The sequence below is a fragment of the Adiantum capillus-veneris genome, chromosome 19 (assembly GCF_014529385.1).
Source record: "Adiantum capillus-veneris isolate H3 chromosome 19, ASM1452938v2, whole genome shotgun sequence".
NCBI classification, from domain to species: domain Eukaryota; kingdom Viridiplantae; phylum Streptophyta; class Polypodiopsida; order Polypodiales; family Pteridaceae; genus Adiantum; species Adiantum capillus-veneris.
Window position 1 is genome coordinate 148852815 of NC_140949.1, and position 15258 is coordinate 148868072.

Genomic DNA, 15258 nt, shown 5'->3' on the forward strand with positions numbered 1-15258 from the left:
CCAACCCTGAACTAGAACAACCTACTCCACCTGATGGGCCAGAAGAAGACCTATTGGAGTGGTTGGAAGCTATCAAGTTATGCCTTGTTATGGGTCTCTATTGAATCTTTGCATGAGAATAAACCATCTTTCGATATCCTTATAGTAGTTGGCCCTCGTGTGCCACCTAGCTAGGAAACAGGTTGATAGTGGGACACATTTATGTGTATTTTCTAGTTTAACACCAGGTTGATAGTGGGACACATTTTATGTCCTCTTAAGTCACCTTTTTGCTTGCATTACTTGAATAGTTTGAGAATGGATTTTTAGGTGCTATATATCCACAAAGTTGTCTTATGATTTGAAGAAAACATGACGTTTCTATGGAATATCAATTTCACCACTAACCCTTACTCTTGCACACTATTTCTCAATCTAAATTGCGTTAAAAAAGAATCCTATTTTTTGTCGTTTTTAAAAATTTTGCAACTATACCACGTTAAAATTCATGTTTGTGAGGTTTAGATTGCCAAAGAATTAGCCTTAGTAGTTCTTAACATGTTATGATGCTTCTAGGGAGAATTAAGTGTTAAAGTTGGAAGTTATAACTAAATTACAAAAATTGTGTAATCATGTTTTTTGGCCAAATTTAGCAGTTTTATGATTTTTTTGATGGCTTTCTTGATGTCCAAATGGAATTGTGACTGTGTAAGTTGTATGTGTAACATAAACCTAATCTTCCTTGAGTTTTGGGAAAACTACTACCCTATTTAGCATCGTATGTGACGATGGTTGGGTTTTTCAATTGCAAAGAATACAAGACAGTCTAGTGTAGCAAATATAGCTTTCTCAATATTGTTAGTTTCTTAAACCAATTGTGTGCATTTTGTAGGTAGCAACCATATCTTATCATAAACTTCAAATTTGGATAGACATTTATAGTATCTATGGGATTCTAAAGGTTATAATGCTAAACCCATTTATTTCATGTTTGCTGTATCTAACACTTTATCATTGTCTCCTAGATTCCACTTGGTAAGAGCTCTATTATTCTTTTGAAATGCTTCATGACTCCTTTTGAATCCAAGGACAAAAAGGAACTAAGAAAACATATACATAGTATCTCTATTAAGCGTAACAATAGAAACTTTGATGATAGGTTCGTAGAATGGTAAAAATGCAGCTTTTTGGTATCTAATTCTTTTGCCAAAAAACAAAATAGCGAGGCAAAAGAAACCATACGTTTTAATCACCAACCCATTGAAGTTAACAAAAAATTTATCTTGTCTTAACCACGTAAAAAAAAAATCCCCCTCTTCATGCCAAGCGCCCAAGGGAGAAAGAACCCACAATCATGACATTTGAAGCACAAGCCCTACCAATAGGTTGCAACTAAGCATTACATGACATTAGAATCTTCCATCATTATACAAGGTATTTACAACCTCTGCACGCGATTTCATATAAAAGAGTAGATATTCATCCTTGTTTTTTAAATGCAATGTTGGAATTGGATATTAGTACAAATTCCATAGTAATTTTGCCAACTGACTCTATAATTCCATATTTAAAAGATCGAAAGTGACAGCAATGAAAATTTCGCTCCTAGTTTAAATTTGAAATTTTCTATTTGTAAATGTTGGTGAACAAGATCCAAAGTGCATGTATGCTAGTCCAATGTTGGGTTCGCTCACATATGGTTCCATGTTTCTGATTTGTATGCATACCTTTATGGAAAAGGGGGAACATACTTGGCCTACTTAGTATCTATCAAGGAGAGTTCACATGTTAAGATAGTTGACGTTGATTCTACTTTGGTGACTCTTTATGCATTGGAATTCATCTCAACATCTCTCAGCTGTGAATCAAATGTTTTACTTATGAAAATTCTTTTTTGCAATTTTGAAATGTAAGCATACAATTTCCTTACCTAAAAACTATTGGAGACAATATTTGAAGTGTGTATATGCATAAAGTTATGTCTCTTATATCTCTGTAACAATTGTTTTTGTTAGTCTTGTCCATATCAGGTTAGGGGCTAGATTGTACTCTATACTTCTACACCCTTGTGTCTGTTGTACAGTCATGTATTGAAAAAGCTATCTCCTAATCATAGATGATAAGCAAACTCAATTTTCATAGGCACATATGAAAATTTCTTGTCCTTTCTAAATATCAAGTTAACATGAGGCTTATGGTTTATTTGATCCCACCACAAAAGCATGAGCTAGTTAGGAAATATTACATCCTTTAAGATGGCCTGCCTTTGAAAACGTTAATGAGCAAAGGGAATCAATGAGAATGTTATATTCACGTCTTCAAAAGGCCAAAATGACCTATGAGTGTTACAAAATGGTGAATCTAATACCATGTCTGGGTACAAAGAACTAGAACAAAAATACTACTACTAGCATCCATCCTCATGTGCACTCTGGATGTCGAGAGAGTATGGCTCGAATGCTTTGATGTAGTCTCCGTCGATGTTGTGGAGCCCCTCTCCTCAATCGTGACCGTCTGGATCTCTGTAGCTCCAATGCTCGGTCAATGAGAGTGTCGGTAGTGGTCGAATGAGTGTGGGCCAAGCTTTGGAGCGATGGCTGCTCCTCTGGCTATCCCATATCAAGTGAAAAGAAATCTGTAATCTGTATGTGGGACTGTCTCTCTCTATCTCTCCCCAGTAAAGTGCCTCTATATCTGTGTAACTCAAGTAGATATAGCCCAAGACATCTCTGATCGTCATCACTCATGACCCTACAGAAAGGACCAAAACCCTCTTTGAATAAGCAATGGAAACAGCCCCGTATTTCATAGTACATTGTGCAATGACATATGTAATGTAGCTCCGTCTCTGGCTCTAGCTGGCATAAGCGGCATATCTTGCTATCTGCTAGTATCCCTCTGAATCTACAAGTCTCAATCTCCAACTGACGTGAGGTTGTGCGTATCTGACAAATGGCACGCCGCAAACCATGAGACATATGTGTGTCCATGTAGCTGGGTCGAATAACAAACCCATCTCATGTGAGGTGGAAAAGATGCCCTCTATAGAAAGCCATCTTCATGCCCAACTCCTGTGGCGGCTCTATACGTGTCCTGGTATCCAGCTAGATCAAGTCGTGACGAATGAGTCTAGTAATCTCCACCCGTGTAAGAGACATCGAGGGTCCTTGAAGAGAGTACTGGAAAGGGAGCAACCTGTCCATGGTAAAGCCATGCGTCTGAAACCATGATGTCATTTGTGCATATCAACATGAAGTGTCCCCTTGAAGAGCTAACTGTCTGGAAGACTCAAGGGCCAGTCTAGCATATCTGTCTCTAGTAGTATCCCACAAGTTGTGCACAAAGGAGACTGATCTGGTAAGCGCCTCAATCTCCATAGGAGGGGCAGCTGGCTCTGCTCGAATGATAGCGTGGGGTACGGAGGCCTTGGCGATCAATCGAGAGATCATAGATACCAAGGCCTCTCCATACGTCTCCAACCATCCTGGCCTACAGAAGGTCCCCATATCTGCATCTTGTACAACATAGCTGACTATCAAAGGGCCATAACTTTGTACGAGATTCCTAGAACTGAACCTACAGATACATCCTCTCCAAGCCTCCCAAGGCCGCAAAAGCTCTAGTCAGTCTAGTCTTTGGTGCTCTCCCCAAAGAAAATCTCAGCCCAGTGAAGACAAGCCCAAGGTAGTGTATGCATCTGTATACACTACAATCTCCTGACCATATGTGAAAGTCGATGCTTATCTCTTGACCCAATGTGGTGTGGTGTTAAACACTATAACCTTGGTTTTACCAAGGTTTACAAACAATCCACTATCCTTTGCAAAGCTGTGTAATCGTTGCATACTCTCCGGTGAGTCAGAGATCAACAAAATATCATCAGCATATAACAACAATGGGATCCACGTCCCTGCCAGCTAGGCACCTCTATCACCCTCTCTGTCAATGTAATCAGACACCTCATCAACATACATACCAACTAGAGTAGGAGACAATGGGCAACCTTGTTTCACCCCAATGGTGGAGTGAACTAAATCAGATATCCTCTGTGGAGCGTACATGTCCCATCACTGATCTGTATAGAGCCATAATCCCCTAAATCAACACTATGGGCACCCCCATCTCCTGTAGTCTGCACATCAATTGAGCTCTCGGTACCATGTCAAATGCTTTGCGAAAATCCACAAAGCTACAATAAATTCGTCTCTTATGTGACCTGCCCTCCTCAATGATGGCTCTCAGTGTCAGAATATGATCAATAGTAGAGAAACCCCTCCTGAAACCGGCCTAGCCCTTTGCTCGTACACCCTCATCCTCTACCTAATTACTCAACTGCTGCTCAAGAATGGATGCATACAACCGTGTCAATGTGTACCCAACCATAATAGTACAATAATTCCCAGGCTCTGTAGGATCACTTGCTTTGAAGATAGGCACAATGGTAGACAACCTCCAAGTCTCAGGTAACCCCTCACACATGGCACGATTGAACAACACTCCAAGAACCTCTACCAATATCTCTAGCATGTGTAAAGTGCTCTGCTACTAGACCATCATGATCATATGATGTGGTGGTCCTCATCCTATCAATGGCTCTTTTTACCATCTTAGTGAAGGTGACTGTAGGTGGGCATGGCTCTGTAGGATCTGGAAGGGGGTCCTGTCCAGGAACCGTATACAACGGTGAGGCATATTGGCTCCACACATCAGGACAAGTAATCACTGAGAGAGGAAGGTGCTCATGAAAGAATCGCCATGCCTCTCTTGAGTCTCTACTCAAGAACGACTGATACAAGTCTCGCTCCATCTGGGCCAAGTAAGGTCGTTTCTTCCATCACACAAGGCGCCGGGAAGCAATCCGATATTCTGTAAGTGATGACTCCTAAAAGATGATCCCTTTGAAGCTAGGCTCTCATCTCTCTGCACTCCTCATCTTACCAACTATTCTGGGGCATGCTCCCCGAATATCGCCTCCAACCCGGCTGAGTGTGTGGGTATGCCTTTGATGTTGCACCGTGCAGTGTCTCAGTCAGTAAAGTGGTGCACTCCTCCATTGAGAGGCCAGGACTAGCGGTGCATAGACGGCTATAGATCTCCTCTGTATAAACCGAGTCAGTCTCTGGTGTAAATGGATAACCGGTATGTGACTTGCCTCCCGTTGTCTAGGCTGTACTATACTGAAATGAAACAGACAATGTCAAAAGTGCATGATCCACTGTTACGCCCACTGGTCTGGCTCCCACTATGAAATAGAGAGAGAAATGAAATGAAACGAAATGTTATATAACGTCTTCGAAAGGCCAAAATGACCTATGAGACAAAAAAGTTACAATTGGTGAATCTGATATCATGTTTGAGAGAGAGAGAGAGAGAGAGAGAGAGAGAGAGAGAGAGAGAGAGAATGAAAATGAAATGAAATGTTATATTAACGTCTTCAAAAAGGCTAGGGTGACCTATGAGACCAAACTGATACAAAAGTGGTGAATCTGTTACAATGTCTGAAAAGTGTGAAAGTGTGAAAATAAATGCGAAAAACTAAATACAAAGTATTAGATAGACTTCTTAGGAGAATTCTGGGTGTCTGGCTAGAATGCTTCTAATCCTTTGTTGTAGTCTCCTCCGGTGAAGTGTGCTTCTGCATCTCGGTCGTGGTCGTCTTGATTTTCTAAGCTCAATCGCCCTGTCAATGAGGGTGCCTTTGGTATGAATGTGGGTACTCCTTTGTGCTCGCTGCTGGCCTCTTGCTTCTCCTTCCATTCCTGCTTCTATCGATCCGAAAAAATCTGTGATCTGCCTCTGAGGCTGTAGTGCTCTTTGTCTTCTCATTAGATTATCCCTGTGCCGATGTAGTTCCAGTAGGTACAGGCCTAAGCACCTTTGATCTTGGTATTGCATGACTCTATCTAGAGGTCCAAAGCCTTCTTTGAATAGGCAATGGAAACGCCCACGTATCTCATAGTATACGGTGCAATGGCATATGTAGTGTAATTCTGTCTCCGGCTCCATTCCGCATAACTTGCAAATTCTGCTCTCAGGTGGGATTCCCCTAAATCTGCCAAATTCAATTTCCAGCTGGTGTGAGGATGTACGAATCTGACCAATAGCACATCTCAAACCATGAGACAGGTGGGTATCCATGTAGCTCGGGCGAATCACAAAACAATCTTCAGATAGCTGTAGGAACTTTTCTTTGTAGTCGGCCATCTTCGTGCCCAATTCTTGTGTAGGGTCTACCCATGTCCTCTTAGTGTCTAACTCTATAAGATCCTGGCGGATGATTTTATTAATCTCCGTTCGTGTGATTGCCAGTGATGGAGCCTCAAGAGAGTATTGGAAGGGGGGTAATCTTTCCATACTGAACCCGTGTCTCTGAAACCACGAGGACAGTTGCGCATACCAGCATGATGTATCTCCTTTCATTGCTAATTGTCGAGAGGATTCGAGGGCCAATCTAGTATATCATGTTTGAGAAATGAAATGAAATGAAATGTTATATTAACGTCTTCAAAAGGCCAAAATGACCTATGAGACCAATCAGTTACAAAATAGTGAATCTAATACCATGTCTGGGTACAAAAGAACTAGAAAAGAACTAGAAGTGGAACAAAATACTACTACTACTACTACAATCTAAAACTACGTGGGTGTAGCAGCTGATACAATAGGTACCCGGTAAACTGGATGTAACAGTGTGTGAAACAAAGATGGAAGAAATGGTGAGGATCCATCCTCATCTGCACTCTGGATGTCGAGAGAGTATGGCTCGAATCTTCTGTTGTAGTCTCCGTCGATGCTGTGTTGCTCCTCTCCTCAGTCGCGGTCGTCTGTATCTCTGTAGCTCCAATGCTCGGTCGATGAGAGTGCCAGTAGTGGTCGAATGAGTGTGGGACGAGCTCTGCAGTGGTGGCTGCTCCTCTGGCTGTCCCATATCTAGTGAGAGAGAGAGAGAGAGAGAGAGAGAGAGAGAGAGAGAGAGAGAGAGAGAGATGGATGTTGAAGGAATGAATGCAGAGGTTAATAATTAGTATTGGTTTTCTCAAGACCAACCATGATTTAGAGAATCACCATTTCAAACCATCATTACCTCATCTCCAAAGCGAAAAACATAACCAAACACTAAGGCCTTTGCCACAGGCATGCCATAAAGGCTCAACATTTTTTTTGTGATTAACAACACTCCAGATAAACTTTCTCTAATGAGGGAAAACAGCCAAATGCCTTGAACCTTCTGATTAAGCTGGCTGTGGTTTATCTTACATTCTCTTATGATGCTGCTGGAGGTGTAAAAACCCAGAAACTATCCATCCTCTGGGCAGGGGCACACTCTTTCTTCAGTACTGTAAAATCTCATTAAAGTCTGTCAGCTAGGTTATCGGTTCGAATCCGATAGTTGATTGCAGTAATCGTTCAGCATCTTACAAGAAAAACAACCTCTGTCGGTCTTCAGAATCTTGATGCTTTTCGAATCTTGAACGCTTTCGGCTACACCATGTCGCCCATCACATTTTGTGGATCTTAAATGTTTCTTGAATGAAGCCATCCCTTTGCCTCAGTTTCTTGCCTGTCCTATGTTTCTATCAAAACCAAAAGGAAATTTCTCTAACCTTAATCCCTCACCTCTGTTTGGCATACAGAAAAGGCCTTGCTCTGTCTGACAGCAAAGAGTAAGACCTGGTCTCCACATGCTCCCCCGCCAAATGCTCTTTAACTTCTGCTATGTTTACCTGAGTACAAAATGGCCATTTCAATCATCGTCGTGAACCCATCCACATTTCCATCTGGAAAAATGTCCATTAATCCTTGTATGAAATGTTTCAAAATTTCAAGGCAAGCTCTTTATAGTCAAAACAATTTTAAAAAAATGAAAAAAAAAAACACAAATATGTGCCTAAACAGATGAATATAAACTAATAGCAAGAAAGCTACAAATTTTTTTTTGACCTCCTACTAATCCATGTTATACAACAGTCCAGTAGTTAAGCAAACTATGTTGGCTCAATGGTGAAAATTCCTGTAAACACCAAGCTTGATACAATTAATCTTAACAGCTTGTGCTCATCTTTGTTCTCTTATTTCCCATTTTCTGGGAATTCAAAAGTTAATAACCTTGGGTATGGCATACCTCTTGTCTGTGGAATATTCCTGCTGCAAGAGCAGCAGAGGCTGATGTCTTCTGAAAAACTTGTGAGAAATGTTCTGGAGCACCTGCACCACTACTTGCGATGACAGGTATGCTAACAGCATCGCAAACGAGCTTGACAAGATCAAGATCAAACCCTTGTCCTTGACCTGCACATAAACTACTGATTAAAGGAAAAACCTGCGTTGACACCTCCTTGAAACCACTAGTTCTGAATAACAACCAAACAAAATGTCTATTGCAACCTTGAAACGTTAAATGCACATGATCAACTAACGCTCTAACAATCAAATCCTTCAATTTGGCACCAGCCATGAACTCTTGCACATGATCAATGCACTAGCAGTCAAATCCTTCAAGTCCAATTTGGCACCAGTCATGAATGCTTGCACTTGTGAAATAATACCACAACATAAAACGTAATTGATGTTGTTAGAACTCCAGGAAAATCAATCTTTAGATATGCGGATCCCAATGGTCATACAGGGAGGTCATCAAATAATAGCTCCCCATGTCTTACAATAGAGAATAAATGGGATGCCAGTCGATGCTGCTGAAGCAAACATAGCTGGAAGTTTGAGCATAAGTGGGTCTGCCTGTAATCTCCACTGGATCCCACCTAGGTCAGAATATTCTTTCTTTCTTAATGATTGGAATTTCATCATAAAAACTCTGGCTCCAACGAGGAACATTTGGTTGACTTACGCATCAGCAGAGAAAAAATTTTAACGGGAATCACAACATGTACAAGCGACAGTGAAAACTGCAAATCTGTTACCATTTTCTGTGCTTAAAAATACGCCTTCCCACATGCTCAAGCAACAGTAGCCAAAAATAACTGCTCCACAAAATGTCACATAACCTTAAATCAGCAGAATAATTGACTCTCACCATCACAATCTATACAATTCAGCAGAATCTCCCCTGCTCCCAGCTCCTCCACAGCCTGGGCAAGTTCATATGCCCCTATCTGTCGATTTTCACGCCCTCCACTCACCTGATGAGTTTAAAGTTGGTTAGTAAAGAGATAGGTTCTGTTCACACAATCTAAAGCTGAAACAGCTAGTACCCTTCTATAACAACATAGTTTCAAATCCACAAGGTCGTTTTGGCGGAGAGAACAACCTAAAAAGACCACGCAACAGGTGCTATAGAAGCACTAAAATGATAACAGCATTACCGTGCATTGATACCAAGCATACTTTTCACCATTTGGGCCTACAAAAAGAACGCAATACTCTCCACTGAATAAATCAGTCAAATCATCCAATTCTTAGCATGAAACTGGTTTGACTCTTTGCATAGAACTTGTTTAGCTTCTTATTGATCACAAAAAACTGTACCTGGTTTCTCTAATTCGATGGTTTTGAAGGAAACATCATTTGGGTTCTTAACATAAACACGTCGTGGGTCAATGCTCACGACAACAGCCTAAAACAGATTCAAGAAGTTTTACTCAGCGCAGAGAATTTGACAACCACATCCACTCTTGGGGTCATGAATCAAACTTTACCTGATTTCCATAAACATGAGAAATTTGCTCTAAACTGCTTTTTCCTGTCTTTATCTGTAGAAGATCAAGGTCGTAGAGCAATTCAGTAATATGCAGGTATGAAATCGAAAAGTACAAAAAAGTCCAAGCAAGCGTAGGGGAGCTTACTCCAGTGTTTACAAACTCTTCAGCTGCATAAACAGCGTCGCTTCCAATAGAGATTTTGTCTGCTCCTGATCTGAAGTATTCTGCTGCTACTTCAAGACTTGAGTAAGACCTACAATAATTTTTTGCTTAACACAGTGTAGGGGCTTCATTCAGTACATTCACCTAGCCTCAAGCATTAACAACAAAAAATGCACTCCTTTCACTAATATAATGTTGTTAAATAGACAACACTTTTCCTTATGTACAATGGCACGCTAGCTAGTGTACAGACAAAGGTACAATGGCCACATGGTAGACAAATCATGACGCATGAACTACAGCTGAAACACCTTGTGGAGGTAACCTAAATCTTAGAAAGGGCTTGATTGTTATTGTAACCGCAAGGTTAAATACTTCAGGAGACCAAGCAGAACAAAACAGGAAGTACACATTAAATGTGACTACAGATGCCACTGCTTTCATCAGATGTAAAGGTGTTGTGTGTGGTACCTTTCTGCATTTCCAGAAGTTCAAATATCCTCCAGCTGTAAACATTTGAAGCCCATCTTTCCCTCAAACCATGGCAACAATAAAAGGACCAAAAAACTTCAGTACCACACATATATAAGGGTATTCTAGGTCGACCAAGCTGAACCACATCCCTAGGTTGCAGATCGGATTTCTTTAAGACATGTCATTGAGGGGATTGAAGTGGAATTTTAAGGCTCCTTGGGGGTGGGTGAGAAGTGGGACTCTAGAGCTTTAGTATGTTGAGGAAATTTAAGTAATGTAGGGTTTGGGTGAACTAAGCCAGTCACAAGAGTTTGGCTAAACATACAAAATTCGGACACAAAAATGGTATGGCTAGGCTCTCAACACCAGGCCCTAGTCAAACCAAAGATCTGGTAGAGTCAAGTCTGTCAAGTATGGAGCCTGATTCACCCCTTGTAATTTTTAGTCTCAAAAATGCGCACTTGTAAGGCCCCGGCCTATAGCCTTACTAAAGGGCGGTAAAACTTTTACTTTCACCCAAAACTATGTCGTCTAAATTTCATTGCATTTTATGACACAAAGAAACTTCACAAAGGAATCTCAACTGGAATTTACCACTTTAAAACAATCTACGACTAGGTGGCTAGAGTGCTCCCAAGTAGACAATGACACCTTGTTGGGCCCAAAGATTGGTGCCCCTTATTCTTATTGAACAAGAGAATACCTGTCATCTTCTACAAGCTGTCCCACTTTTATTGGGCTAAATGGCGAGAATTTTCAGCATGATGAATTCCCTATTTTTTGCCCCTAAATTGCACCAAAACACTTGTTTGATGATTCCCAAGCTTCCCCAAAGCTCCTGGGACATTTAAACATCAAAATGGACCAAAACCCTAAACCTCTGCAAAATTACAGCAAGCTAAACTGTTTGTTGAGCATATTATTCAAACTTGTAGCTCTTTTTTGCTCGCTGCTCTGCCCCAGCCCTGCGCATCTCCTTCCCAATGCTCGCTCGCCCTACTCCCAACCTCACCCCACACCATTCTTGCCCCCTCCCTGCCCTCCTTTCGCCTCCTCGGTTGCTTCGGCGTTGCCATGGTTTCGACCCAACATTGGATGTTCTTGTCGAGGAGGCAGACATGCCCATTTCGGTCTACTTCCTTGGCTTGAGGAGGAAGTACTTGCCGCTTCTTTCCAAGATTAGTTCCAAGATCGAGACAGTCTTGGAGAGCCCACGTACGAAAGCTTTAGTTGCACCCAAGGATGCTGATGCGCCTTCAGTACGCGTTCTGGTTCGTGACACTCATACTCTATTGAAGGTGGTCCTTCTACCTAGAGTGAGTGGGGGGTGGTTACGCCAGACGGTGGAGTATTTACTATTTGGGACTCCTGAACCAGTGCTTCATTTGCAGGTAGATGGGCCACTTAGCGAAGGCCTGTCCTCGCAGGAAATCTCAACCCACAGCGCATGCTCAGTCTCTCAAGGCTGAACATGCCCAACAGACAGGTACCCAAGACACATTGGCTGGTACCCCGACAGAGGCCAATGATTAGCTGGCTGACGGTTGGCTACAAGTGCTAGGCCGCCCGTCGAGAGGGACGGGCTCGCCACACTGTCCCCCTTGGTGGCGGACCTCTTGTATCTCAACAACATTGGGTTCCGACAGGGAACTATTTTGACCCCCTACAGCAGGAGTCCTCTGAGGAGTCCCTCCTCCACCTCAGCTTCACCACCGCCACCACCTTTCCCCCCTCCACCTTCAGGGCCCAGGCTCCTTTCTTCTGCCTCCCCCACCTCCCCCTCCTCCACTCCCGCCTCCCGCTCCTTCCCTTTCCACAACTTTATAAGTTGGGAGGGGTTAGGAAATTGAACCATGAGGGGCATAGTGGACACATGGCTGAGAGAGAGCCACCTGCTTGACAACTCGCCACTCCAGAAGCCGAGGGCAAGCTTGGGGGCACCCAAGAGAGGGGAGGGGCTGTTTTTGCTCATTTGTGAGTGGATTTTCAGGTTCACAGCTTTAAAAGCTTGCCTTCTCCTCAGTCCTATGTAGTGCGATGATGTGCTCTCTCACAGCTCCCTAGCCCACACATTCAGATCATAATGCCCCACTAGATGGGCTTCTCAATTGATCATGTACAATTGTGTGGATTTATGCACATTTTCCGAGTCAAGATCCTTTTGAACAAGAACAAGATTAGCTAATTGCTAATCCCCCACATGTGCGCAAGTTTCTGTTGCGAAGAATTGCGAATTTGGAGAGTTTTCTTGCATGAAAACTCATCCAAATCAAAGGTCAAGTGTCCCATTGTGTGCAAGAGGACTAGAGATGCGTGTAGACATGTTCTCTTCGTCCATACCTGTTGGGTTAAAGGCCTAAATAACCCCTTTGTACATTTTTTATACTTTCTCCAGGTTCACATTGAACCTGGACACCTGGACACATTTTTAAAGTCACTTATAATAAAAGTGGGATGGCCACAAAAACCATATCGTGGGTTTTCCCAAAATCGTGCAAGCCTTCTCTCTCTCTGCTTTCGATCCCTAGCGCTTTTGCTCTGCTGCACTTGTGTCTCACTCTACTCGGCCAAATCTTGCACTCCTTCACCTCGCGTATCTACCGGTAGCCTCTCCTTCGCGCTTTCAACTAGTATCAAAGCCCTAGGATCCGAAACAGGCCCTGCGTAGGCTACTAGACAGTAAGATACATTGCTCTCCCGCGACCAATTTCGCTTCCATCGCGAAGCCCCTTGTTTCTATGGTCAAGGTCACCAAAACTGCCAAAACAGGTTGTTTTTAGGTCAAAACAGGTGATTTACAGATTATTACAAGTTATAACAGCAATTCGCAGGTGTACCAAATTTATGGGATCACATGTATTGATGTTTTGTGCGAGGATTTGAGTGAAAAGCTGAGTACAGGTGATTTAAATCGCATATTCAGCTGAAAATTCAGATTTGGACAGTTTCATGTAAAGATGCAAAGTCTTGTGGTTGCTCCTATTTGCTGAAATGTTCAGCCTATTGTATCTCATTTGTATACACACTTGTAGTTGAGTTAAGATGGCTTCTACCTCTTCCACATCTGACACTAAAAGTTTGATGGTCAAGGCTTCGACCTTTGGCAAGAACGCATGCAAGGTATCCTTTTCTTAAAGGATTGTGAAGATGCATTGGAAGAGAATAAGCCACAAGGTTTGTCTGACTTAGAGTGAGCTAGGTTGAATAAGAAGGCCATGGCTTACATCAAAATGGCTATCAATGATGACATTTTGATGGACATCAAGCATTTGGACTCTGCTTATGCAATATGGCAAAAGCTAAAGTCCAATTATGAGAACACTACGCCTGTGAACCAGGTGCATTTGGTGCGAAAGTTGGTGAATATGTAGCTTGATGACTCGAAGTCAGCCTCTGAGCATTTGAGTGCTTTCATAGGTGTCTTGAGTCAGTTGCAGTACAGTGGGCTTCAGCAATTTGACGATAAGCTAAAAGCTATTTTCTTGCTTATGACGTTCCCAAATACTTGGGAAACATTGGTTGTTTCCTTGAGTAACAGTCCCAGCCTCACGTATGACGGTGTGCGAGGGTCTATTCTCAATGAAGAGATTAGACGCAAGTCTAGTGGGGCAAGGTGGAAGTTTTGCCTACAATGCAAGAGGTAGAAATCAAAAGCGTGATGCGAGCAACACGACTCAAAATAGAAGTAAGAGAGAGACAAAGTGTCACTTGCTGTCAATGTGGTAGAAAGGGTCACAAGAAACCCGATTACAGGTATTTCAAGAAAGAGCAGGATAGGAAGAAGGAAGCGCAAGAGAAGAAGAAAAAAGATGAGAAGAAAGAAAGGGGAAGAATTAGCAGGTGATTCCTCCAAGGATGCTGAAAATGCAAATGTATCCTTTAGTATGGTCATAGACGTTGAGGAAATTTTGGTTGCGGCTTCATGCCCCTCAGATTTGGTGATAGCTAATGCAGAAGACATGCTTATCTCGAAGAAAAAGATGTTATTGATGCATTGCTTAGTGCTAATGATGGCCTATCCTAGTCTTGGATAGTAGACTTAGTGCTTCTTTCCATGTGACTCCATCTTTGGAGTGTTTTGCTACATATGGTACATGCAATTATGGCAAGGCGTACCTTGGTGATAATTTTGCTTGCAATATTGAGGGAATGGGTACCATGCGTTTGGCTCTTAACAATGGTGAAGAGCTTGTATTGAATGATGTCAGGTTTGTACCAGGCATTAAGAAAAGTTTGCTATCTGTTGGCCAATTGGATGCACATGGTTTTACTACCATCTTTGCTGGAGGTTCATGGAAGTTGCTTAAGGGCTCTATGCTTGTTGCAAAAGGTTCTAAAAGAGGTACTTTGTACTATCTTCGATGTAAAGCTTTGCCTGGCAAGTTTCTTGATGTTGTTGAAGTTGCTTCACATACAGAATTGTGGCATAAGAGACTTGACCATATGAGCCAAAGGGATATTGATGTGCTTTCCTCTCTGAAGAGGGTTAATATAAAAGGCAAAAACTTGGATTTTTGTAACAATTGTATGGAAAGCAAAAGAAATCTTCTTATTACTCTGGTGTCTCTCGCAAAGCTAATCCTTGTAGCGCGGATAGTGTGTCGTGCTCTCTACAGTGGGTGCTCCTCAGTGCAGTGTGCGTGACAATCTCACTCAAAACAGACTGGAATAAAGGAACAATAGACAACAACTGAGCTCACAGAGACACAACAACGAATAGCAGCAGACCACAACATATGACTCGACTATCTCAAAAAACTGATACAGACTCTGGAGTGGCAGCACACTCAGCTCCAGCCCAGGACTCACAAGTACAACGGGGTGTCGAGGCTCAAATGTGCACAAATGGTGAAGACGTGCTGTGTGTATAGACTCTATGCTCTAGACCACGACGCTAGACCAAACGTGAAGAAGATCATACCAATGACCCAACCGCTACTACTCGTATGTACAACCATAAAGAGCCACCAACGGCTCATAAATGTCA

At 42.3% G+C, this 15258-nt stretch overlaps 1 protein-coding gene across 3 annotated transcripts in view; it reads right to left on the reverse strand.

Annotated features, from left to right (window-relative positions):
• Positions 1 to 7360: 7360 nt before the first annotated feature.
• LOC147435048 (imidazole glycerol phosphate synthase hisHF, chloroplastic-like) overlaps positions 7361 to 15258 on the reverse strand; it is a 75355-nt gene continuing 67457 nt past the window's right edge. The window contains exons 7-15 of one of the 3 annotated variants that reach the window (XM_086491412.1): positions 9780 to 9888; positions 9633 to 9686; positions 9463 to 9550; positions 9300 to 9337; positions 9011 to 9116; positions 8640 to 8738; positions 8102 to 8268; positions 7597 to 7703; positions 7361 to 7504 (exon numbers count right to left, since the gene is read on the reverse strand). In XM_086491412.1, coding sequence (XP_086347538.1) covers positions 7495 to 7504; positions 7597 to 7703; positions 8102 to 8268; positions 8640 to 8738; positions 9011 to 9116; positions 9300 to 9337; positions 9463 to 9550; positions 9633 to 9686; positions 9780 to 9888 — 778 coding nt within the window. In that variant the 3' untranslated portion in view covers positions 7361 to 7494. Of the gene's footprint in view, positions 7554 to 7596; positions 7704 to 8101; positions 8269 to 8639; positions 8739 to 9010; positions 9117 to 9299; positions 9338 to 9462; positions 9551 to 9632; positions 9687 to 9779; positions 9889 to 15258 lie in introns of all 3 variants that reach the window. The other 2 variants (XM_086491413.1, XM_086491414.1) reach the window with 2 other exon arrangements.